This window comes from Lepidochelys kempii, chromosome 10 (assembly GCF_965140285.1).
Source record: "Lepidochelys kempii isolate rLepKem1 chromosome 10, rLepKem1.hap1, whole genome shotgun sequence".
NCBI classification, from domain to species: Eukaryota; Metazoa; Chordata; order Testudines; family Cheloniidae; genus Lepidochelys; species Lepidochelys kempii.
Window position 1 is genome coordinate 63,643,453 of NC_136389.1, and position 26,046 is coordinate 63,669,498.

A 26,046-nucleotide genomic window follows, 5' to 3' on the forward strand; every position below is an offset into this window, starting at 1 on the left:
ACCCCTCTAGGCAAAACCTTAAGTTACAAAAAAGATACACAGACAGAAATAGTTATTCTATTCAGCACAATTCTTTTCTCAGCCGTTTAAAGAAATCATAATCTAACACATACCTAGCTAGATTACTTACTAAAAGTTCTAAGACTCCATTCCTGTTCTGTCCCCGGCCAAGACGACTACAGACAGACACAGACCCTTTGTTTTTCTCCCTCCTCCCAGCTTTTGAAAGTATCTTGTCTCCTCATTGGTCATTTTGGTCAGGTGCCAGCGAGGTTACCTTTAGCTTCTTAACCCTTTACAGGTGAGAGGAGCTTTCCCCTGGCCAGGAGGGATTTCAAAGGGGTTTACCCTTCCCTTTATATTTATGACAGGATGATTTAGAGAAAAGATGCTGCAGTGTTGTACAAACTGAAACCTACTCTACACACCACATCTATAGCTGTCAGTCATTGTTCTCAAGAAAATTATACTAGGAGCAACGAGCTGCTGTACTAGTGCTGTCAGTATTTGGCAAGAGAAGGACATTCCACTTAAAACAGGAAAGTAGACAGATTTTACAATCTGCTTACAGTATTTTGCATAAATGTATTCTCTCAGTGCTCTTCAGTGGAAGGACCTCAGAGTGCTCTCGTTCCATTCCAGAGCATTAAAAGTGACCTGCAAATAATTTTATCAAAAACATACTAATAGCAGAACTATGTGCTGGATGACCCAGCTAGCCAGAGAACATTCATCATAACTACTTAAACCTTTCAATAAATTACTTTGCCCCCTCCAGTGTCATGTTAGCGGGCTACATTTGTAGTCCCAGAATGCCTCATTCTAGCATAGTGTGAATAGTATCTGGGACAGCTGAAGAGCCATTTGGTCAGATAAGTGGCACTCACCTTTGGTATATAATAATCATGTTTAAAATTCTCTTCAATACCATGGCACATATTTATATATATAGATAAAAAAAATCATACTGTTATCTGATAGGGCATCTTCATAATCCAGACCAATTAAGTAGTAGCTGAGAGGTCACAAAACTATGTATTCTGGAACAACCAGCAGAGAGGACCCATGTAGCTCAACTTTGGTGGCAGGGAACATGGAGCTGAAATTAAGAAATATTACTTTAATTAATCACTCAGAATTTACATCTCCTTTGCTAGTTGAGCCATTCAGATATTGCTTATTTATTATAAACATTTTTTAATATGAAGTATCCATGCACATACAAGCAACTCATAGAATAAGATGGGTGCCTACCCTAAAAAGCTTACAATCTAAGTAAGCCAAACAGATAGGGTAAAATCATAGAACTCAATGGGAAAACACCTATTGACCACAACAGGGTAAGGATTTTACCCCGGAGGACCATGGAAAGAGATGTAACCTACAACTGTGACAGAATTTTGTGAGTTCTACAGGTTTTGTTCCTTTTCCCTCTTTCATTTATGTCTCATTATCTGATCCCTCTTGCCGTTTATTTAGATAAATGTTTGCCTGTCGACTTTAAGAATGAACGCTTGGAGATATATTGAGGCTGATGAGAGAAGAGAGATGTTTTCCATATTTGCAGCTAGAGCTGGCTGACATTTTTGGCCAATTTTTAATGGAAAATGGCTTCAAATTATGTAAACACTTCTGTAAAACCTGCAAAGTTTTTTTTATTGTCTGAAAGGAAAGGTTTTCTTTGTTTTTGTTTTTTTCGACAAAACATGTAAAACCAAAAAATGTTTGGAGTGTTTCAAAATGAATCTTTTTATTCCATCAAATCGAATGAAATCAAAGTGATCATTTTTCAGTTTTCTAGGTTTTTCACTCCTTTCTTTTCATTTCTCTGACCATTTTTTTTTCCCATTGAAAAGAGACAGAAAGGGAAGAGGGGAAATGGAAAGCCTCCCCAAAAATGCAGTTTGATTCTATCAGTCAGGAATCCGGCCCTGCAGCAGAGCCAGTCTCCGGACAACCTAAGGAGCACAGCTGGCCTGTAGTAGGCTGCCTGATTGGTTGGAAGAGCCAGCAGACAGGCTGTTAAGCCCAGGAGAAGCGGCAGTGCACTGGCTGCCAAAAGCATTTGCCCCTTGACTGAGAGAACTTGTGTGGCTGCCTTGTTCCAGCTCTGCTCATGCCTTGCCTCATTTCAGGTAAGCTGGGCCTGACCCTAGGATCTGATTCCTGCTGTGTCCCTTGGGTCTGGCACCTGGCCCTGATTCCTGGCAACTTGCACCTTTTCTGACCATTAGGCATGACTCATTCTTGAACCACCAGGCATGACAGCCCACATCCCTGTCACGTGATACTATTCCATTTGGATTTCATACAACTTATTTTTAATTGTTGCATGGAAAAATCCACAAAAAAATTTAAGCAAAACATTTTTTTTTCAGTTTGTGCCAATTCTTTCACTGAAAATTAGCTTTCACTTTTAGACCAACCCTATTTGCAAATGAACGCATAGGTATTTGATATTATATGCTTGCCATCTTCAGTGGATGAAGAAATCAGTACTGATCCAAGCAGGTCTCCCTTCTCTCAGCTCTTGTTTTTCATACAATAGATTTCTGTCACCTGTGCTACTATACAAGACAAAAACAAGGCATGCTATGCAACGACCCAGCTGGCATAGCACAGATCAGTTTGCACATTAGTAACTTCTCTTGGTCAAACTGTATTAGCCCACATAATAGAGTGGGTGCACTTTGATGGGATAATCCTGAGAAGATTAACCTACAGTTCTAAAGCCCAGTTGCACCCTTGGGATACAAATAACTCCTTTTGACTTTAATGAGCATTACTACATTGCTGTAGCAGAAGGGTAAGGGCCCAGCTGTCTTTAGATTTCCTGCCCTGAAGTGTGAATTCTGTTGTATAACAGTGAGATCTTGTAAACCAAACAAACCTCCCATTTCCTTCAGGACAGCTGGATATTTAAGGCTTCTGCATTATATTCTAGATACAGAGAATAGTTTAATTTTAGAAGAGTTTGGGAAAGAATCTGCTGGAAATGTGTCAGTCATTTAGCCTTTAAAATGATTGTATTTGTGGACTATAACTGTTCTACTTTTCATCTGTCATTATTGTTAATTATTTTATTTTTTTTTAATCCTGATTGCTAGTATTCTGAAAATTCTGGTCAACAGAGAGCTTCTGCTTTTTTTTTTTTCTCTAGAAGCTAAATCATTCAAGAACAAAAAGAGAAACAGTTAAATGCAATCTTATTCTAAATTCCAAGTGGTTTCACAAAAAGAATTGTTCATGACCAAAGTGGTTGCCTGAAGCCTAAGCTAATCATTATCTGAAATGAAAGCATAGTTAGTCCCTTTCTTGTTGAGATGGGAATTCGTTAGTACTATTAATGGATCTTGCAGCCTACTTAACTTATTTAGTGAAAATGATAAACTCGTTTAATAGCTTTCCTTAATACATGAATGTGTGACAGTCCCAATTTCAAAGTATTCAAAAGAAGTTAAAATTCTGATTAGAACATAAGAATGGCTATACTGGGTCAGACCAAAGGTCCATCCAGCCCAGTATCCTGTCTGCCAACAGTGGCCAATGTCAGGTGCCACAGAGGGAGTGAATTTAACAGGTAATGATCTAGCGATCTCTCTCCTACCATCCATCTCCACCTTCTGACAAACAGAGGCTAGGGACACCATTCCTTACCCATCCTGGCTAATAGCCATTAATGGACTTAACCTCCATGAATTTATCCAGTTCTCTTTTAAACCCTGTTATAGTCCTAGCCTTCACAACCTCCTCAGGCAAGGAGTTCCACAGGTTGACTGTGCGCTGAGTGAAGAACTTCCTTTTAATCCTGCTACTCATTAATTTCATTTGGTGGCCCATAGTTCTTATATTATGGGAACAAGTAAATAACTTTTCCTTGTTCACTTTCTCCACACCACTCATGATTTTATATACTTCTATCATGTCCCCCCTTAGTCTCCTCTTTTCCAATCTGAAAAATCCTAGCCTCTTTAATCTCTCCTCATATGGGACCTGTTCCAAACCCCTAATCATTTTAGTTGCCCTTTTCTGAACCTTTTCTAATGCCAGTATATCTTTTTTGAGATGAGGGGAACGCATCTGTACGCAGTACTCAAGATGTGGGCATACCATGGATTGATATAAGGGCAATAAGATATTCTCCATCTTATTCTCTATCCCTTTTTTTTAATGATTCCTAACATCCCGTTTGCTTTTTTGACTGCCGCTGCACACTGCGTGTACGTCTTCAGAGAACTATCCACAATGACTCCAAGATCTTTCTCCTGATTAGCTGTAGCTAAATTAGCCCCTATCAAATTGAATGTATAGTTGGGGTTATTTTTTCCAATGTGCATTATTTTATATTTATCCACATTAAATTTCATTTGCCATTTTGTTGCTTCTTTTTGAAGTTCTTCACAGTCTGCTTTTGTCTTAATTATCTTGAGCAGTTTAGTATCGTCTGGAAACATTGCCACCTCACTGTTTACCCCTTTCTCCAGATCATTTATGAATAAGTTGAATAGGATTGGTCCTAGGATTGACCCTTGGGGAACACCACTAGTTACCCCTCTCCATTCTGAAAATTTACCATTTATTCCTACCTTTGTTCCCTGTCTTTTAACCAGTTCTCAGTCCATGAAAGGATCTTCCCTCTTATCCCATGACAACTTAAATAGGTTACATGTTGGTAGAATTAAAATAGATTACATGTTGGCAGAGTTGTTATAGTAACAGATGTACCATATATTGTGACTATTTAAACTTCTATAGCACAATAAAAGAGGTCAGAACTCGAACATGGAAGAAACATTACCCCAGTGGATAGGAACTTGCTAAGAACAGCACTGTCAACAACCACTCAAAGAAGGACCTTTATTTTTTTTTAACTTGAGTTATTTTGATTGTTTTCTAGCACTTAGCTCTAAGCTTGTCACATTATTTAAAACATAACACTCAAGGCACTACTTAAACATTACAATATAATAGCAAAACAAATCCACCTCACAACCCCAGTTGCAAGCCCACTGAGATCCTTTAGCCCTGAGTCTGTCCATCTATCTCTGCCCCAAATGCTCTTGAAAAGATGAGCTTTGCATAGTGCCGGGAAGGCTAATGAATCCGAGCCCTGAAGGATTAACCAAAGCAATTGGAAATGAACAGCAACAAAATGAGCCAGACCTTCAGTGGGTATAAATCAGCACAGCTCCATTTAACTCAATGCCAGTTTACACCAATAGAAAATCTGGCCATTTGAGTATCTGTTGTGACCTAACATTGTATTTGCAACAACAAAAAAAGTGTCACATTAGCAATTGCTGCCATCTTGATATTACTTGATCCCATTCTTCCCAGCTACAGCCCCATCCTCCCCTTGCACATGCACTTACCTTTATGCATGTGAGTAGTCCCACTGTTTTTTAAGACTTTATCCTTTAAAGATGGAAATGCTTATTTGGTAGCTGCAATAAGCAGCATTTGTTCAAATGTAAAACAAAATTAGGGAAGTGATATGGAAAGAGCCATATTTATTTATTTTATTTTAAGCTAGCCCTATGCTCCAGTAGCTGTACAATGTGCTGCCAGGGGATGGATACCAGTTTAGTTTTTGAGTTTAGATTGGTCCTGATCTCCCAAGCCAGAAGATAGAGAGGAAAAGTTGTCCTCAATTGTGCCCTCTGGGGGAAGACGTAACAAAGTGGGGACGTATGGGGACGGGAAGGGATCTCAGGGAATTTTCCTGATTGGAAACAAACAAACTCGAACATTGTTAAAGAAAACGTTTCCCTCTTTATATTACTTGGCTTGCACAAGTATGTTCAGAACTGGCACAGTAACATGAAGGGGACATTGTTGCTCTAGCAATGACAGATCTGAGTGATGAGCCTGACCAAAGTATACATGGCATGAAAGAAGTTGCATCCTTCATTACACATTTTATTTTCATTCCACAGAGTCTGATCCTGATGTTTTTCTCTTTCCATAAAATGTAGGAGCTTATTTAGCTGATCACAACTGGTATGAGGTCAAGGGATCTTAGGGGGCTGATTAGCATGGGGAATCTACCTTTGTTTTAACCAGAATAACTCTAGTAATTAAACAACTGTCCTGGCGACAGTGTATAATTTCCTCACTGTGTTCTCAGGCACACACTGTGTTCTTTTTTTCTTTGTGTCCATCTTAGCTTTAGAGTGACAGCCTTGCCTGAGATGTAAATTAGATGCAAAGGAAGCACAGCATAATTTCTAAATCCCTGACTGGCAAGAAGAGCGAGGATGCAATGGGTAAGAAGTTTTGAGGGCCATGACATTGAGAGTCTTCAGGGGCCTCTGTCAGTTCTTTGCAGTGTTAGCTGATAAGTCTGCAAATCTGGCCATTTTAGACTTTAGTCTGGACTCTGGTCCAAATGTTGATGTTATAGAATAAGAGCAATAGACAGAAGTCTCTTTGCTTGATGCATGGGGAAACTCAGTAATGTAATCTCTGATTTTATTCTACTCTGTCTAGGCCCTTATATTGCATCCATTAGTGTCCTGTCTGAAAACATAAAGAGAATGTGAGAGATTTTCACAGGTCATGGGTGAACAAAGTGACTCTTGAGAACCTCTGCACTGCTCCAAACACATGGTATAGTTAGAACTAGTCTGCATGATGCTGGAAACACACAAATGTTTGGCCCTCTTAGTAGCAGATATATGGCAATGTAAGAGCTGAGGGTGCAATCACTAGCTTCCTCTATCCTCTTGTTGCCATAAATGAATATGATGTTTTTAACAGCGTCTCACTGTGGCAATGCCAGAATACAAGAGAGATAGGAACAGGGGATGGTAGGCTGGTTTCCCTCTCACCCATAAGAGGTTTCTTCATTGATGCTGGGTCTCAGAGACCTTGGACCTGGCATGATTTTTTTTTCCAGCGAGGTGGAAAGATGTTCTGTTAAGATGGGGGGGGGGGGCAATTCAAGTCAGAACAAGTATTGCTTCTCACAAAGCTTTCAAAAATATTTATTTATTTATTTTTATTTTCCCCTTCCTTCCTTCCTTTTATTTTCCCCTTCCTTCTCATAACCTCCATTGTTTTTTACAGCAGTGGAATTGTTTTGGACACTTCTATTACTGACCACACTAGTCCTTGCAGCTGTCCCAAGGCAATCTGTGCTTAAGTGTTAATGCTCCCCCCACCCCCCGACACACACCCCCATAGTCAACCCAAATCCTTCAGGATGTCCTTCTCTTGATAATGCCAGCAATAATATGATCATTTCAGGCGGAAGAAGAAAAATGTCAGGATACCAGTTAGAGCATCTAAATGCTGCCTCATGCTGCCTTTACAGTGTTCTCATACATCCTGGCAGCCATTTTACAAATGCCAAAGGGTACTTAGTGCTGGATACAGAGACAGGAAGGAGAGATGAGAAAGAAGTGCTTACCTGTTCTTTCTTACCAAGAGGAACCTGCATCTCTAATGAGATACAATGCCAGGCTTATTACAACTGATCAGTCAGTCAGTGCTGAAGGAGAAAAGGCTGTATGTGGGAAGGCAAGGGGAAACAAAGCCTGGGAGAGATTAAAGAATGAGGACTCAGATTCACAGAGTGTTCTGGTCAAATTTTCTTTGGAAATACTTCATTTCAGCACCACATAAGAGAAGAAGATCACCTGAAACTTTCCTGATCAACACTGCAGGAAGAGACTACTTCATTGTACAAAGAAGTTGCTATAGATGACAGTCATAGATTCATAGATTGTAAGGTCAGAAGGGACCATTATGATCATCTAGTCTGACCTCCTGCACAATGAGCTAGTCCTTTCAGATTTCAATTCAATAAGATATAATGGCCATGTATGTTTTATTGTGGACTGAACTAATCCTTACTGAAACTCCACTAAGTCAGTGGAGTTACACCCAGGGTTGAGTTAGCAGATTTTGCTTCAGTGCAACAAAACACTGTACCTGCTTCATTATCTAAAACTAATTAGCTAGGGCTACCTGCCTCCTGGTGTAGTATAGCGTAAAATAAGGAAGCACATCTGCTTGCCCTAGGGCCATATCCTGGGTTTTTGACAACATTATGTTGCAGCAATAATTCTTGCACTGGAATGCAATGACAATGCAATAAAGTTTGCATTTTAAAAAGCATTTAAAGCTCACCATTTAGGGACACCCCCGACAGGTAACAGGGTATCCTCTATGTATTACTGACAACATTTCTCTCAAGCTCATTCCATCTTTAGACAGGTGTTTCTGGGTTTCCAGTTGTCCTGGTCCAGACTGATATTTTCTCCTGATCCAACCAAACAAGCAAAGCAGCCAACAGACACAGCTCTGGTAAGAATTTCTTCCCTTCCACAATATCATTGGCCTCTTCTCCACAATCCATGTCTCCGCCACAAATAGCTGGCTAAAACAGCTGCACTTGTTTCAGGGGTGAAGGAATTAATTTTGAAGGGTTTTTTCTTTCTTACATTTGATCCATCAGATCAAGAAAGTTCAGACAAAACCTTTGTCATAAAAAAAATGTATTTTGAAAGTCTCTTACATTCGATTCTTAAGATGGGAAAAGATTCCAGAAACTTTTTGGGGAGCGAATAGATATTGAAATGTTTCCCAGTCTCATATTTGTTTCCTAAAACCGTGCCAGCCTGAAGTGTGAGCCAGCATGGCCCTAAAGCTTCAGTCAGCTTTACAGTAGGGTACAGAGCATTCTGATCTGCAGTTTTGAGATTCTCAGTATAGTGGTCACAACCCTTTCAGAGGTAGCCATCTTCTCAACCAGACCCTATCAGGGTAAGACCAGTTTATACTTCATACTGACTTGCTCCATATTTGACCAGGACATTCAGGAGCTAAAACTTTGAGGTCAAAGTCATTTATTCCACCCCATCAGGTCTCCAGGTAGGTAAACAAGACAAGGAACCTGTCCTGTTCCTGTCACTAAACGTGAGTTCTAAGGAAAGCCACGCTAAGGTAAAACATGTTTCTTCTTATAGTCCCTCACCACGGAGGTAAGTCCTCTTCCTATAGAAGAAGTTTACCTAGCTGCCTTCTTCTCATGAGGCTAAGGAGGATTATTCTGCAATCAAGGCAGTGACACAAAGATGCTTCTTCTTATTTAATTGGGCAAGAACTGTAGAACTCTATTTACGTTCCTTAAATGCCAGAAACTTATTGGGAACGCTCATCAGGGGAATGTTACAATACTAGGCCTGAGCTTTCCAGACACCAGGAAGACCCACAGCACAGCCAATTGCTTGAATTTATGGGAATGAGGCTGTCCTTTCTACAGTTTGTGTAGCAATATCTATTTGTCATTTAAAATGGGAACCTTCCTTTTGTAGCCTTGTTTGGCTCTGATACTGGAGAGAGGCAATTTGATATTCCTTTGATTTGTGGAGAGCACATAAATGTTATAATAATACATAGCACTTCACGTATTCAAAGCACCTTGCAAAGTTTATGTACTAGGCACTATCATAGTGGTACTTTAGCTTCTGTAGCTCCTGCATTCAGCCAGAGTTCTCAGAACACAGTGGCTGCTAAGTAAATCTGATGGCAACTTGCAATATTTATCCAATGTGTTTATTTCCCCACTAATACTACAATGCTACACAGAGGCTATTAGGCTAAACTGGTGGCAACAGGCATCCTACTAGAAAGAAAAATTGTACTTAATTTCTGGGAGTTAAAAATGAGAGATCTGGAAGACTTGCCTCTCTCCTCCAAGTTGGATGGATTTTTCTAGTAATCAAGAGCTGTATTGATTTGTAATATTTGTTTTATCATTTATAAAAATTGTGGTGCTTCCAGGTTTCTACAGTTCTCCTTCATGTCTTGTTGTACTGTTCTCCAAGATCAAAGGAGTTTCCTTTTCACTTGGTATTAACTGAAGATGCTCAAAGGGGAAAGGAAAGGCCTGTGATGTCAGAGAACCTTATTACCTCCCAACAATTCTATGCCTTTTTACTACTCCCTCTGATTAGTTGATGCAGCAGCATGCTTCCCAAAACCCCATTATTCCAGGCTAGTGCTTTGTAATGCCAGAAACCGAATTACCAAATAACTTTTTTCTTTCAGGACACTGAAATGCTCACTAATTTGTTCAAAAAATCAAGCCAAGCAGTGACATTCTGTAGACAAATCAATGGGATTTTTAGTGTTTATTTCAACAAGAATCTGGACTTCTGCAAGTTGATCCTCTCATCAGTCACAAAAAACAAACACCAGCTCCTCCCCCATCTCACAAAAATGTCTCCTTACCCGATATATTCATACCCAAAGTTATCTCCTTAAACCTCACCTGAATGCTAGGTTGAGAAAGCTTTCATTTAAAAGAAGTCTCTTGATTTTTAAATTCTACAGAGCGCATAGATTCTTAATGCACAGAAGCAATACAACAATGTTACAGCTGCAATTAACTGTCCATCTAATGAACCAGCCCCTCTATTCTAGCTTGAAGTCCCACTGAAGTCAATAGAACTAGGTTTATTTGCATCAGGTGAGGGTCTGGAATGTTTTACAGTGGTCATGTAGTTTGCAGCAAGGTAGACCTGGATTCTGAAGCACACTGGTGTGGCTGACTGGAAGTTCCCCTGCTCCTAGACACCAACATTTTACCCACAACTTCATTCACCAATTGACTTCACTCTCCCTTTCACTTGGCCCTCCCAGTGAAACTCATCCACTCCTGGTCTCGGAACCTAAGTCCCCTCAGCAACTTCCAACCCAAACCCCACCTGCTCATACTCATCCCTCCCCTTCCCACACCTATCTAATTAAGGACAGCCTCCTCCTCCACTTAATCACTCCACAGCTCAGAACCCTCTCCTACCCAACACTCTCTCAAGCTCAGAAAAATCGTTCCCAGACTCAGAAACCTTGTCCTTTGTGCCTGACAGCCACCACCTGCAGCTCAGAAATACCCTGTTACTGTGCTGAGTCTGGAAAAGCAAGAGTACAAGTTGTAGTGACCGTGTGTAGACTCTGTACAGGACTCTATACTCTTCTTGTGGAGCTAGCCCCATCGAAACCTGCGTTCCCTGCTCTAGACTTCTTTCCTCTAAAGCTTGCAGTCTATATGCTACAAGTTGGAAATCACCCACTGGCAGATAAGTGTACTGCAAGCTCCACTGTATCAGCCACATTATGCTGCTGTGATCTTAGTGATGGTGTTTAGCCTCGTTAGCTCCTTTTCACCAGTCCTCCCTGTTTGGGTGACCATCTTTAGGTTTCAGAGTCAACAACACATTGAACTAAAGAGTCAGTTCACATCTTTCAGAATCATTGTTCTGCAAACTCATGAAGACAGCATGACATGAGTTTGCACTCATTTCACATTTTCAATATCATCTTTGTAACCATAAGCATTAGAAACTTTTTTTAAAAAAGGATTCTTTAGATGTTCAAATACAATTATGTGGCAAGGGGTGGAGATGGGCATGAGATACCCAGGGCCCTGCAGTTGATTTGTAATTGCAAGCTCTTTTTGGATCAAAATATACGAGGAGAAAAAGATAAGGAATCTAAGTCTCTCCTGCACCCCATCTCTACTAGCTCAAGGCAGCAAGACTTATTATATTTAACCTATATTACTTTCAACTGTGTTTAAAAAAATGACAGTCTTTTATTGTCTATTATTATTTTACCAAGAATGGCCTGATGTCTATATAATAATGCAATTTCCTAACATTCAAACAGCAAATAAATAAACTATGAGGCCTCTGATTCTTTAGGGTTTTTTCCCCAGGATGTCAGTCTCATTTTCTGTCACTGATTGCAGGAAAAATGCCAGATGCCCAGCAAGTAAATACAGTTGCTCAGGCTGTGCTTGTTAATTACAATCAGTACTGAAGAATTTGGTGGAGACGATGATTTCTTCAACAGAAGAGAGAGAGAAAAATTAATCAAAAGGGTTAGACGAAGGATGTGCAGAGAAGGAGGGGGGAATTTTAGCACTGAAAAACTGGCAAAGAATGTTCTTCTGAAGCACTGAAGGACAAGTATTAAAGGATAATTTTCTGAAAGCCTGGCTCCCGAATACCAAAGTTCATATATAGAAGATAGTGCTAAAGTGTAACTATCACTTCTACCTAAATCTTCAAGGTATTGCATGCATAGGATTTAGCTGCAAAACTCCTGTGCTTAAATCCCATGCAATTTTGAAAATGTAGAGGATAATCTAATATTTAAATAGCTCAGTGCCACTGCAAAAGTATCTGGAGAGAGTTCTCGTTGGAGGTGGTGGTGATCCTAATGGGGGCCACGTGCTCCAGGGATGTGCCTTTCTCTTTTGCATCCATGCTTTCCCCCAAGGTTTCAGACATTGCAGGATCTGGCCCATATGGTCCTTGTTATTGAATAGCTGAATAATTACAGAATCATAGAATTGGAAGGGACCTCAAGAGGTCATCTAGTCCAGTACCCTGCACTTGTGGCAGGACTAAGTATTATCTGGACCATTCCTGACAGGTGTTTGTCTAACCTGCTCTTAAAAATCTCCAATGATGAGACTCCACAACCTCCCTAGGCAATTTAGTCCAGTGCTTAACCACCCTGACAGTTAGGAAGTTTTTCCTAATGTCCAACCTAAACCGCCCTTGCTACAATTTAAGCCCATTGCTTCTTGTCCTATCCTCAGAGGTTAAGAAGGACAAATTTTCTCCCTCCTCCTTGTAACAATCTTTTACATACTGAAAACTGTTATCATATCCCCTCTGTCTTCTCTTTTCCAACTAAACAAACCCAATTTTTTCAATCTTCCCCCATCAGTCATGTTTTCTAGACCTTTAATCATTTTTGTCGCTCTTCTCTGGACTCTCTACAATTTGTCCACATCTTTCCTGAAACACGGTGCCCAGAACTGGACACAATACTCCAGTTGAGGCCTAAGCAGTGCGGAGTAGAGCAGAAGAATTACTTCTTATGTCTTGCTTACAAAACTCCTGCTAATACATCCCAGAATGATGTTTGCTTTTTTTGCAACAGAATTACAATGTTGACTCATATTTAGCTTGTGGTCCACTAAGACCCCCAGATACCTTTCCACAGTACTCCTTCCTAGGCAGTCCATTTCCCATTTTGTATGTATGCAATTGATTGTTCCTTCCTAAATGGAGTACTTTGCATTTATCCTTACTGAATTTCATCCTATTTACTTCAGACCATTTCTACAGTTTGTGCAAATCATTTTGAATTTTAATCCTGTCCTCCAAAGCACTTGCAACCACTCCCATCTTGGTATCATCTGCAAACTTTATAAGTGTACTCTGTACTTTATGCCATTATCTAAATCATTGATGAAGATAGTGAATAGAACCAGAACCAGCACTGATCCCTGTGGGACCCCACTCATTATGCCCTTCCAGCATGACTGAACCACTGATAACTATTCTCTGGGAACAGTTTTCCAACCAGTTTTTCAACCACCTTATAGTAGCTCCATCTAGGTTGCATTTCCCTAGTTTGTTTGTGAGAAGGTCATGTGAGCCAGTATCAAAAGCTTTACTGAAGTCAAGATATACCACATCTACTGCTTACTCACATCCATAAGGCTTGTTACCCTGTCAAAGAAAGCTATCAGATTGGTTTGACATGATTTGTTCTTCACAAATCCATGCTGACTGTTACTTCTCACCTTATTATCTTCTAGATATTTGCAAATTGATTGTTTAATTATTTGCTCCATTATCTTTCTGGGTACAGAAGTTAAGCTAACTGGTCTGTAATTCCCTGGGTAGTCCTTATTTCCCTATAGATTGGCACTATATTTGCCCTTTTCCAGTCTTCTGGAATCTCTCCCATCTTCCATGACTTTTCAACAATAATCACTAATGGCTCAGATATCTCCTCAGTCAGCTTCTTGAGTATTCTAGGATGCATTTCATCAGGCCCTGGTGACTTGAAGATATATAATTTATCCAAGTAATTTTTAATTTGTTCTTTCCTTATTTTAGCCTTTTCTGATCCTACCTCATTTTCACTGGCGTTCACTACTTTAGACAACCAATCACCACCAAACTTCCTGGTGAAAACCAAAACAAAGAAGTCATTAAGCACCTCTGCCATTTCCACATTTTCTGTTGTTATTCCCGCACCCCCACTGAGTAATAGGCCTATGCTGTCCTTGGTCTTCCTCTTGCTTCTAATGTATTTTTAGAATGTTTTCTTGTTCCCCATTATGTCTCTAGATAGTTTGATTGTGCCTTGGCCTTTCTAATTTTGTCCCTACATACTTGTGTTATGTGTTTATATTTATCCTTTGTAATTTGACCTAGTTTCCACTTTTTATAGGACTCTTTTTAGAGTTTTAGATCATTGAAGATCTCCTGGTTAAGCCAGTGTGGTGTCTCGCCATACTTCCTATCTTTCCTATCTTTTGCTCTTGTGCCCTTAGTAATGTCTCTTTTTACTAGATTTGCCCGTTACTCTGGGGTACGCTCATTTATTAGGATTACTTTTCTGGGGTGGGGGGAGTTCTGTAATTCTATCAATGTACTGCTTGTGTCACTTGTGGTGTTATATGGAGCTCTACTTCTCCCTTCTGCAAGTTCCCTCCCAATGGAGCTCTCCTGCTGGACCTAGGTTCCCTAGGGCTGGGTTCTTCCAGCCCCAGAATCAGACGAACAAAGTCACATTAACAGAGTGTGTCTGAGAGGACCGGGTTCATCAGCACTCCCAAGCTGACCCCTTACATGTCCCTGGACTCAGCAAGCTGGGTCAAACACCACCTCCAAGCCGTCATGAGCACTGCACCGGAATAGAGTACACCAGAGCAGGCTGGGTCAAGCAGCACTTTCAATCTCCCTCAAAGTTTGGAGCTTCTGCAGCTCAATTTGTAAATAGGGATGAGTTAATAGTCCCTTAATGGCAGTGAGGCCCATTCCTAGTGAAATGGGGTAAACCTCCTTGTAGAGCTCAGGATAGGCTTTCAAATGTTGCACAGTCCATAGAGGCACAGTAAACTTAATATCACAACTAACAATAGTGGTTACATTACAGAAACAGCAATTAACATAAGGCACCATGGGTTGAATCCAATGTCCATTAATCAATACAATATTACAGCTCATTCTTACACACACACACACACACACACGTAATATATATATTACCAGCATAGACAATAATAGACCCCTCTTCCTGGATAACATCAAAGGGACAGTGAGACTTATTCCCAGGTTGTGGGAAGACGCATTCATTATGTTCCTCCAATGCTTGGTCTTCACAGATATAGCCCAAAGCTTCTTTTCTCCTTCACCCTTTTACACTTACTGTGTTCCACACATTATCTTTCTGCCAGGCCCAAGTGTTAGGATCTCTGGAGTACATTACTGAGCTATCATTAATCTGTAATCCCAATGGGACTAGTGGGTGGATTACTCTAATTTCTTTGCCTGCTATAGTTATCAGAAGTAACTGCAAGCTTTGCTGCTGTTGATTTTACGAAGGGTTAACTAGTCTCCAGCAGGGCTGGAGGTCTAATTCTTCCTCCGTTACATGGGGCCGAATCAAGTTGATTACCTCCATGGGGATTTGTCCTGCTATGGCTTGCTAAATCATTACCATGATTACGTTCTGGGTGAGAGCCTGAGCTTGCTCATACGCTGCGGTCAATGAGACATAATTCTGGAGGGACTGTACACCAGACATCATTAACTCTTCATCTTTTAATATGAGTCTTTCCCACACAGGAAATACCTTATTAACTGCTGTTCCTCACTTAACTGTTTCAAAGATGCTGTTAAAGGGGTTCCCGTCTTTCCTTTTGGTGGCATATGATAGTTTAGTAGCCAGAACTTTTCTGTTTATGGCAATTAACTAAAGAGATTCCTGTTTCTACAGGTGTAATCCAATCACTTAATTCCCTTTTTACTCTATTTACATGGTCAGCCCCTTGCCACATTCTTACCCATTCATCCCAACTGTTATGGCTAGTTCCAATCAAGGGAGTGCATATACAAGTGCAATGTGAGAGATATTCATGCCTTCTAAGTGGACTTGAAATTGTATCAACAAGAACATTTGGTTCTTCAACCTGGTTCAAAACATGGGGTCCTGAAATTGCGGCACTTAAATGTTAGAGGGGAGTGAGTTTGTGATCGGGAGGGTCAAAATTTAAAACTGTTTTTTGTTGTTGGCCCAATTCCATTCTGTACAATCCAGACTCATGGAATCCTCCAAAATGGCAATGTGCCCATAGAACTTAAACCAAATTGTTGGCATGAGCTTATCACAATGTGTGCCCTTTAATGGAACTACCCAGTCTAGAGGACCTTGTTGAATCAGGTCATGTCCAGCTAAAGTCCAGTTCAGCGGTTCCCAGTTTATGAGGAACCATGTGATATTCTTGCCTGCTGGGGTGATCAGAGACAGCTGCAGTTCATCTTCAGAAACGGAGGTGTCTGGGTTCCGAAGACAATGATGACACATAGGGGCATGGTTGCTCCCCAAACAGCGGAGGAAACCAGGACTATCCTGCATCTTCCGCCACCTGGGGGGGCTCTAACTGGTTGCGTTTGATGGTGTACGTCCCTTTTGAGACCACAATGGCTTACAGAAGAATGGGACGGAGTCTGGTGTGGTCTTAGTTTCATAACAAAACTTGAATGACTCCCCGGTGGCACTCTGCGTGCAATTGGCAGTGCTTTCCCAGGGGCAACCTGAGAAGTTGCCAACAGCATAGAACCAGTAGCAATGCTGCAGGGCTGCGGGTTGCTCCCATTCCCATAGAATCCATGCGTCTGGCACAGCAATTTTACTTCCTGGACTCCAGCTGGCAATCACTTCCAGAGGTTCAGAGGGATCACAGGTTCAGCATAGTGCCTGGACAGCATCAGACTCCAGGCACTTATGAACAGCAGGGTGCTGGTGCAATGGTGGTCATGGCTTGTGTTTGGGACCTGTCGGGGTCCCACACTCCCCCTGTATATACTGAGAGAATCTGGGACCAATATTGCAGGGTGAACATGAAGCCATGACCTACGTGAGAGTGGCCATAATAAAGTCGAGGACTTCTCTGGCCTTTTCCTGCCTCAACATTGGGGTAGGCACTGACAAGACCACCTGACATGTATTTTCCAACTGCCCCAAGCCGTTCCTTCTTGCTAGCCAAGAAGGGTGGCTGGCAGGATGGAGAAGACTGTTATTATAATCTTTGTTCATCAGGTGGTTTACCCTTCCACTCTTTGAGCTGTGAGGAATGAAACCATTTCCGCCAGGGTTTCCCATTTTTTCCATTCAGGATTTCTACCTGATAAACACTGGGGCTGGCCCGATTCACGCTAAAGCAGGGGTCGCCCCCCGGTGCGTGCCAAAGAGTGCTCCTTCACTGAAAACTTTCTGTAAATTACTGGTTGGCCTAATTCCCATGTTAAAGGAGGTTTTCCCCAGCCTAGTTTTTTGTCCATGTTTTGCTGCACTATGTCTAGCTGTACTGCCACTTGCTTGTGTAGAGCAGCTATCGTCTCTACTAAGGTTTGTACCCATTCATCTGTTACCACCCTCCTTTCCCAGGCACTAGGCAGTTTCACTCCCAACCACCAACTTTCAGGCATGCGCATTTGCCTTCCAGTCATAACTTCAGAGGGAGTTTACCCATGTATTGTCTTAGAGCCTCTTTGAGCCATTAAGATGATTGGTAGTTTTTCATCCCAATCCGTCCCTGAGCTATTTACTTGTTTTCAAAGCTTCCTTTAGTGTGCGATTGGTTCGTTCAAATTGAAGGGTACTTATGTCCAAGGTATCTATTCCTTTGCCTAAAGTTTTGCCCTGGGTAGTTAGTGCCTCTATTTGTTCTATTTGATCTGTGTCTCTAGTGTAGTTACTTGTAGCAGCAGATTTGGCTAAGGCATCAGCTCTGTTGTTTCAGTGTGCTTCTTCTGAGTGATTTTTCTGATGCCCCTTGGTGTGAGTCAGCCAGGTGTCTCCAATTCTTTCCTTGATAACCTGTTTATCAGTAAAAAGAAAAGGAGGACTTGTGGCACCTTAGAGACTAACCAATTTATTTGAGCATAAGCTTTCGTGAGCTACAGCTCACTTCATCGGATGCATACTGTGGAAAGTGTAGAAGATCTTTTTATACACACAAAGCATGAAAAAAATACCTCCCTCCACCCCACTCTCCTGCTGGTAATGGGGTGGGGGGAGGTATTTTTTCATGCTTTGTGTGTATAAAAAGATCTTCTACACTTTCCACAGTATGCATCTGATGAAGTGAGCTGTAGCTCACGAAGCTTATGCTCAAATAAATTGGTTAGTCTCTAAGGTGCCACAAGTACTCCTTTTCTTTTTGCGAATACAGACTAACACGGCTGTTACTCTGAAACCTGTTTATCAGTGGGTCTCCCTCTGGAGATCCACTGAGGGCTTAGAATGTTTACTGATGCTCCAGTGTCCACTAGCAATTGGGCTAATATCTCTGGGTTCCCCATTGTAGCCCTCACAGTGGGTCTCCCCCATACGTTGCACTGAAGTCTTGCGATCAGCTGGGGAGGCCCATGGGGAACCAGGCACCCCTACTGATTGGCCAACTCCATTGAGAGCCTCCACTCAGAAGAGGGGGCAGGGATCTGGTTTTGATAGAGAGTGGGTGTGGGTGACACACTCCGTACCAGGGCAGTGGACTGAGGGGGGGCTCCATGCATTAACTCGGTTCTCTGCATGACCTGAGACAAAGCATTCATCAGAATGCTGAGGGGCTGACTATCATATTTTCCCATATCCTCCCCTAACTTCACCAGCTCCATCCAAATCACATTCCTAAGGGTCTCCTTGGGTCGGCACTGCCCAGGGTTGTGGGAGATAGGGGATTATAATTGGGAGGGAGACTGGCAGAGTGAGGACCATTATTCAGAAATGTGATAACCTGTACTGGCTTTGAGGTAGTCTTTTTGATGATTTGTCTTTTTAAGACGCCAGTCTCTCACAGCAAATCCTTGCCTGTTTGATTTTTGCCACTAGTTCATTCCGGGGTAGGTGTTCTACAGCCACAGCCCGCATAGTTATTTTTGTCTGAGAATTTAGTCCTGCATAAGGGCTCTGTACTAATTCGGGTCCCTGATAATGGGAAGTGATAATTCCATTCTCATCTGTCTGGGATAATTAATCAGAGTGAGCTGCCAGCATCTTTTTTTGAATTAGGTAAACTTTGCAGGCCTCTCTTGGTTTCTGCTCTCCCATTATATATAGTTTCTTGAGGGAAGAAGCAGGCAGTAATGTTTTGAAAGCAGTTCTCATCCGTTCCTGGGGTCCAGCGGCAGTCCGCTCCCAAGAACCTATGCCTATGTCCAGAGCATCTGCATCACAAGGAGAGGCGCATAACTGAGCCAATTGGGTTAAATCCATGTCGTCAGCAGAGGGGCACCTGTGCCAAATGTGAGCCAGCCGTGCCACGGCAGTGTCACGGTTCAGTGGCCCCAGTCTCTCGGCAATAGCCTTGGCCTGACTAGGAGACCATCTTACTATGCCCGTGACCAGCTCCATCGTAGGAAGGTTGGCTTCTGCAACTATAAATTTAACCTCCCTTGTGGAAACAGGGGTAACATTATGCATGTGTGGCCAATTGGGGTTGAATGGGTTTTGGGGTCAGCACCAGGGGATATCTCTATTTTCCCAGGGGGCGCCAAATCACAGTCCCCTCTCAACCTTACAGCCGCTACCACCCCCTTGTGGGTGCTAAATTGGGCACACAATTTACTAATCTCTGCCTCACACTTCTGATGGCCTGCTGCTGCCTTATTCTCGTCTACAAGGAAGCCAGTTGCTGCTCTTGCTTCTTCTAACAAAATTTTTGTGTGTTAATTTTTTCCTATACTGTTCTGCATCTCTGCTGGCCTTGTCTCTCTCCTCATGCATATTTCTAAGTACAATCACCATTTTACGCTTTTCTGCTATAAATTCACATCTGTCTGTCTCACATTTGTTTAAACGCTTTGTAACTGCTTTTTCTCCAGCTCCAGTTCTTGACTTCCCTTTACCATTTCAACCATGTCTGGACAGGCATAAAATAATGCCCATGCAGCAGCTGCATCCTTTGTGCCACCCCATGGCTTAAAGGTTGTACAGTATTGTCCAAAGCTCAGACTCGCTTCAATCAGGGGATTCTCATCCCTAAAGCACCCCCTTTCTCAGGGGCATTTCCCCTTCTTCGTTCCCCATCTCTCTAACATGTTGATTTTCTCCTGTCTCAAGCGAGCAGCCAAGGGTTTCTTGGTTTTTTTTTTCCAGCCATCTCTACTTCCCTTATTTCACTAATAATCTCTACCAAAAGCCCTTTCACGCAGTCACAGTATTGCTCTAAAAACTTTACTTTTAAGGTACAACTCTTAACTCCTTATTGCACCGTCCTACAGTTATTCTAAGCACGATTCTCAACTTAAACATTCTAGGATGTTATCAAATATTCTATGAGAGAGGGACCTCACTAAAGGAACTTAGTCTGAAAAAGGAAGAGAGAGTTTGCTCAGGTCTGTGCCTCAGTTTCCCTACTCTGCAGCAACTACTCAACAAGTACTATGTGATTAGGGTCATGTGCTGACCGCGTTCCTCCACCAATTTGTTACCAGGTTTGCCTATTACTTTGGAGTACGCTCATTTATTAGGGTTACTCTTCTGGACGGGAGGAGTTCTGTAATTCTATCAATGTACTGCTTGTGTCATTTGTGTTCTCATACGGAGCTCTACTTCTCCCTTCTGCAAGTTCCCTCCCAGTGGAGCTCTCCTGCTGGATCTAGGTTCCCCAGGGCTACGCCCTTCCAGCCCCAGAATCAGACGAACACACACACACACACAAGCCAAAAAACACTCATGAGGGGGAGAGAGAGAAGCAACCAGCTTAACCATGAACGTTATTTATTGCCAGGTAATAACCATACAAGGGGAGCCAAACAAACAAAACAGTTATAATATTAAATCTAACTTAAATTTGATTATAAAAGAAAGGTTTAGAAAACTATAACTGATCACACAAGTCAGGATCAGAAGGCTATACCGAGCAAGAGAGCTGGGTTCTCACCACTCCGTGAAGCTTGAATTGATCGGGGTTCCCAGGTAGCTGAGGGTCCGGAGTGTTGGAGACAGGCAGAGTCCCCAGTATGATCAGTCAGGAGATGATGAAGTCCTAATGGAATTTATGCAGATTTTGGATCCAGGCATCAGAGCACTTACTTGTGCATGGGTAGGGGTTTATGTAGGGGAAGAACAACGGTTCAAGTGAGAAAACTAGATTTGTTTATGGGTAAACTGATGGCTTAAGGAAGTATACCAAAATAGTTTTGATCAGGCTAGACAATAGGAACTGATCATTCCTGGCTACTGACGGTGTTCCTTCGAGGGAGCTCACAATGCAATTAGGCATCTTCAGTATTTTGGATACCAATAAAGGATTTATTACTAGAATTGGTCTAATAACTATTGAGCTGTGTGTGTGCAGGCGTGGGTTCATTAATATCTGGAGCAGAGATCCCCCATCATGCAGTGCTTCCCTGCTTTTCTGGTCTCAGAGTTCAGTGTGGTTCTTGCCTTGAAATCTCTGATCTCCATTCTGTATGCTAATTGAGGTGTCTCCCTGTCCCATCTTTGATGAAAATGAGGCTAGGGGAGTTTCCTTAATTCTGTCACCCTTGTCCGGGGGGGTTTAGACATGTCTTCCACTGCCTTTTCATCGCTTTTTGTAAGTCTTTCTTCTGATCAGCTTTGGTTCAAGCAGAGGCTGGGGGGATTTGGGGGAGGTCTTTTGTGAGTCAGACAGGCCAGATGCTGGGCCCTGGTTCTCCAAGAACACAGAGCTGATACATAACACTCTCTGAAAAATTGCTAACTGTCTTCTATTGTTTTTCCTCTTAGACTTGCTTCCCATGGGATCTTACCTACCAACTCCCTGAGTCTGCTAAAGTCTGCCTCTTGAAATCCATTGTCTTTATTTTGCTGCTCTCCCTCCTGCCATTCGTTAGAATAATGAATTCTATCATTTCATGATCACTTTCACTGAAGGTACCTTCCACTTTCAAATTCTCAACCAGTTCCTCCCTATTTGTCAAAATCAAATCTAGAAGAGCCTCTCTCCTGGTAGCTGTCTCCACCTTCTGAAATAAAAAATTGTCTCCAATACATTCCAATAATTTATTGAATAATCTGTGCCCTGCTGTGTTATTTTTCCAACAGATGTCTGGGTACTTGAAGTCCCCCATCACCACCAAGTCCTGTGCTTTGGATGATTTTGTTAGCTGTTTAATAAAAGTCTCATCCACCTCTTCTTCCTGGTTAGGTGATCTGTAGTAGACCCCTGCCAGAACATCACCCTTGTTTTTTACCCCTTTTATCTTTACCCAGAGACTTTCAACAAGTTTGTCTCCTATTTTCATCTCAATCAAAGTCCAAGTATATACATTTTTAATATATAAGGCAACACCTCCTTCCTATTTTCCTGCCTGTCCTTCCTGAGCAAGCTGTACCCTTCTATACCAATATGTTCGATTACACAGGTAAACTAAAGACAAAGTACTGTACACTTGAAAAGCTGTTCTATTTTTTCTTGAATAGAAAACTTTACTACGAGAAGTGTTACAACACTCAGTGCAAGGTTCTTCCAGGGGTTCATGGCATCTCATTAAGAACATTACTTTCATCATGAGACTGCCAGAAAGGTTGTTGCCATTTGACTTTGGACATGCTTAGCATTGCATATTTCAGGGGTCTGGATTTCAACCAGATTTTTACTGTACTGAGTGGTTTTATATATTACAGGTATTTCTATCTTCTTTCTAATTCCAGACGCACAATATAATGGTGGGAATAAAATGTCTACAAATAAAAGTCACAGAGAAAAACACTAAGATAAAATTCTACTAGATGTCGTTAATAAAACCTCCATATTAGGATGATGTGATCCTCCTCCTTGTCTCCCTAATTGCATATTTTAGTCTCTATCTGTAACAGCTGGCAGTGTTCGTTTGAAAGTCTCATTCCGTTAGCAGAAGATGATCTGCCACTTCGCTGTTGAAGGTGGTTTGTTATCCCACCCATTCAGAAGGGAGGTATGAGTGAGAGGAAGAGAGAGCCTAGGCTATGGGTTGTATAGGTCTTGAAGAGGAGCCTGGGGTTGGATTGTGTGATGTTTTACTCTGACTTTTTTTGCTAAATAAAACCAGAGCCCAGGAAGCAGTACGTATTGATTCACTACAGCTTGTGTAGACTGTGTTTCTAGTGGGGTGAGGAAGCCTCCTGTCCCTGACAAATACATCCAGGGTGGGTGCCTTATTAGGTTTTGTTAATTTGGGCCAAATTTTCAAAAGGATCATGTAACAGTGACAAGTTCCAGAAACCTGCATAAGGTTAAAGAGGAATTCTGCTGAGTTCTGCTGGCAGCCCTGCTAGAAAAGTCCCTTTGGTTCTAATCCTGGATATAAATGTGTTGAGTGTCACTCTGGAGAGGAACCAGAGATATCCTGCTGAGATCAATTCTTGAAACAGCCACGTTCAGGAGCAAGATCTGGCAAGAAACAGGGCTTAAAATAAAGTAGAGTGCAGCTCCCTCCTTTGCAAAAGGAGGGCAGCTCCCACTTCTCTCGTGGGTTAGGGTTAGTAGAGTGCTGCTCTTCAAATCCTTGGCTGGTCTACGGGGAGCTCCCTCTCCTGTTTCACTCTACTTAAACCACCAGGAAGAAGTTGATTGGTTGTTATTTAAGGGCTTGTCTACATGAAAATTGAGTTCGCAGCAAGCTGGGGTGTGAATCATGGACTAGTCCACATGGACCCTGATGATGTGTGTTAACAGTTCATTAATGCACTGTGCTCCTGATAGAACTCATACTAGAACTGGGTGAAAACTTTCAAATTTTGACTTTGGGAAAGGATTCAGTCTGCAGATACTACAGCTAATTAAAAACGGGAACTTTTTTCTAATGCAAATTGCGGAGATTTTTTAATGAAAATTGATGTTAGAATGTTCAAATTTTGACCCCCCAAATTTTTTATTGCCCAGCTCTCTAATATTTTCTTTCAGATGCAATGTGGGAACTTCTCCTCCCACTAATAGAGCTCACATCTATATTGCATGGTTGGCTCAAACCCAAAGAGAGGACGCACCCATGGATGCAAATCAGGCAGTTAGAGTGAGCACTCAGATTTGAGGCCACAACGTACTTTGCAAGCACAAAAAATGAGGGTTTTTTCCCCCACATGCTGAAAGGGAGGTTGAGCTACAACCCTCTTGGAAATTTCCCCCTTAATTTGTCTGAGTTTTATTTAGAAAGTGCTTGGCTTCTGTCCATTCTGTATAGGCTTCTAGGTGACACTGATACATCTTGCCATACAGTTGAAGTTGATGGACTAAATCTTCAGCTGGCATAAATTGGCATTGCTCCACTAAAATCACTGGAGGTATGACACTAGATGAGGAGCCGGACCACTGGTGCTGGAATAGTGTGAAACTGGTGTAAGTATGATCAGAATTAGACCCCATGTTTTTTAGAAGTTGCTTTCTGTTATGAGACAAGCGAGGTCTATTACAGGGGCAGGTGGCTTTTCATTGCTTGGTTTGTTTCATTTGAAATAGTGGTATATTTGCTCGCTGTTTAAATTGCTATATTACATCACCAAATAACCTAGAAAATAATGTGCTACTTAAAAAATACTGCATTTAGTTAATGGATATACAAGCTGAACTGTGGGCCCTGAGGATCTTAAAATCTCTATCAAATGTCATCTTAATATTGGTGTCTGACTGCTAATTGCTTACTTAATATTAAAATATAACCTGGATTATGGATTTCAGTATTTAAACTGACAGAGCAGAAATGGAAATAATAATGGGGGTAGAGAAGCAGAAAAGATCAGATAGCTCATTATGGGTAGTCACCTTATGTTGATGGAGCAGTTGAATTTCATAATACATTCCCTTGCTGCACCACAAAACTATTTTAATTCCTCTTTACAACAATTATCTTAGTTTTGTTTCTAGTCACCATTAAATTTCTAGCCATGTAATATATATGATCTTAAGAATCAAGTTAAGAATTCCTATTTCCCTCTTTGATATGTCTCATATTATTTATAAAAAACAATCAAGGGTATATTATTGCTTAGTTCCTGAGTATTCTGCTCCTTTTGATCAATGTAACTATAACAAAATTCTGCTGCCAATGTACTGTAGTAACTTTGGTCCTCAAAGGTATTTAGGCTCCTAACTTCCACTGAAATCAGTACATTTTAGTATTTTATACCATTTATAAATAGATGCCCATTATCACATTACTATTTGATATAATAATCCACACGCTACTAGCCTAAATCATGCAGTCCTGCCACTTACAGCATTTCTGTGGACCTTATTAGGAGGTTCATATGTGGAGAGCCATCAGGACTGATCTCTGACTCTCATATTTATCCTTCCTCTTTCTAGTGCAGAGACTGAGGGCCAAATCCAGCTTCTCCTGATGTCAATGGAAAAACTTCTGTTGACTTTAAATGGATCGGTAATGAGCTGGCGTATGTGCATCACTGGTCACAATGCTGGCAGGGACACCTGCTCTTGTGGGGCTGCTACTTACCCTCCAGCATAAGTGGGTGGGGAAAGGGCAGGGTCTTGGCTCCACCCCCCAACTCACCGGGTGGTATAGCAGAGTGTGGAGAGCTTTGCCAGGAAAATAGCTGGCACATCTTAATCACTCCCCCCCCCCCAGCCTGGAGCAATCAGAGAAAGCCTGGACTGAACGGTGACTCTCAGTTTAATCCCTACTCTGCTTTACACAGGGCAGATTGCAAGGTGCTTGTCTAGCCCAGTGAGAGTTGGATCAAACTGTGAGACCCTAGCACCCCATACTAAGAACCTTTCCATGAGCATGTATCCATCATGGTTTCTTGCATGGAAGATGCAATCTGCAAGGTAAATCATTTTATCCTGATTCACAGCCAGAATCAATTTTTATTGCAAAAAGGGCAAAACTGCAGACCAGATGGTTTAAACTGGCAGATATATTCTCTGATTATGACCAGATCTACACTAACCTATATTGGTATTACTATTTTGCTCAGGGAGGGTGAAAATCCAAATGTAGTTATACCTGAGCAATG

The 26,046-nt window shown here is 41.6% G+C and overlaps 1 protein-coding gene across 1 annotated transcript in view; it reads left to right on the plus strand.

Moving 5' to 3' along the window:
* Positions 1-8,291, plus strand: part of LOC144930925 (uncharacterized) — an 81,389-nt gene extending 73,098 nt beyond the window's left edge. The window contains exon 3 of the mRNA XM_078854663.1: positions 8,217-8,291. Coding sequence (XP_078710789.1) covers positions 8,217-8,257 — 41 coding nt within the window. The 3' untranslated portion in view covers positions 8,258-8,291. The remainder of the gene's footprint in view (positions 1-8,216) is intronic.
* Positions 8,292-26,046: the final 17,755 nt, after the last annotated feature.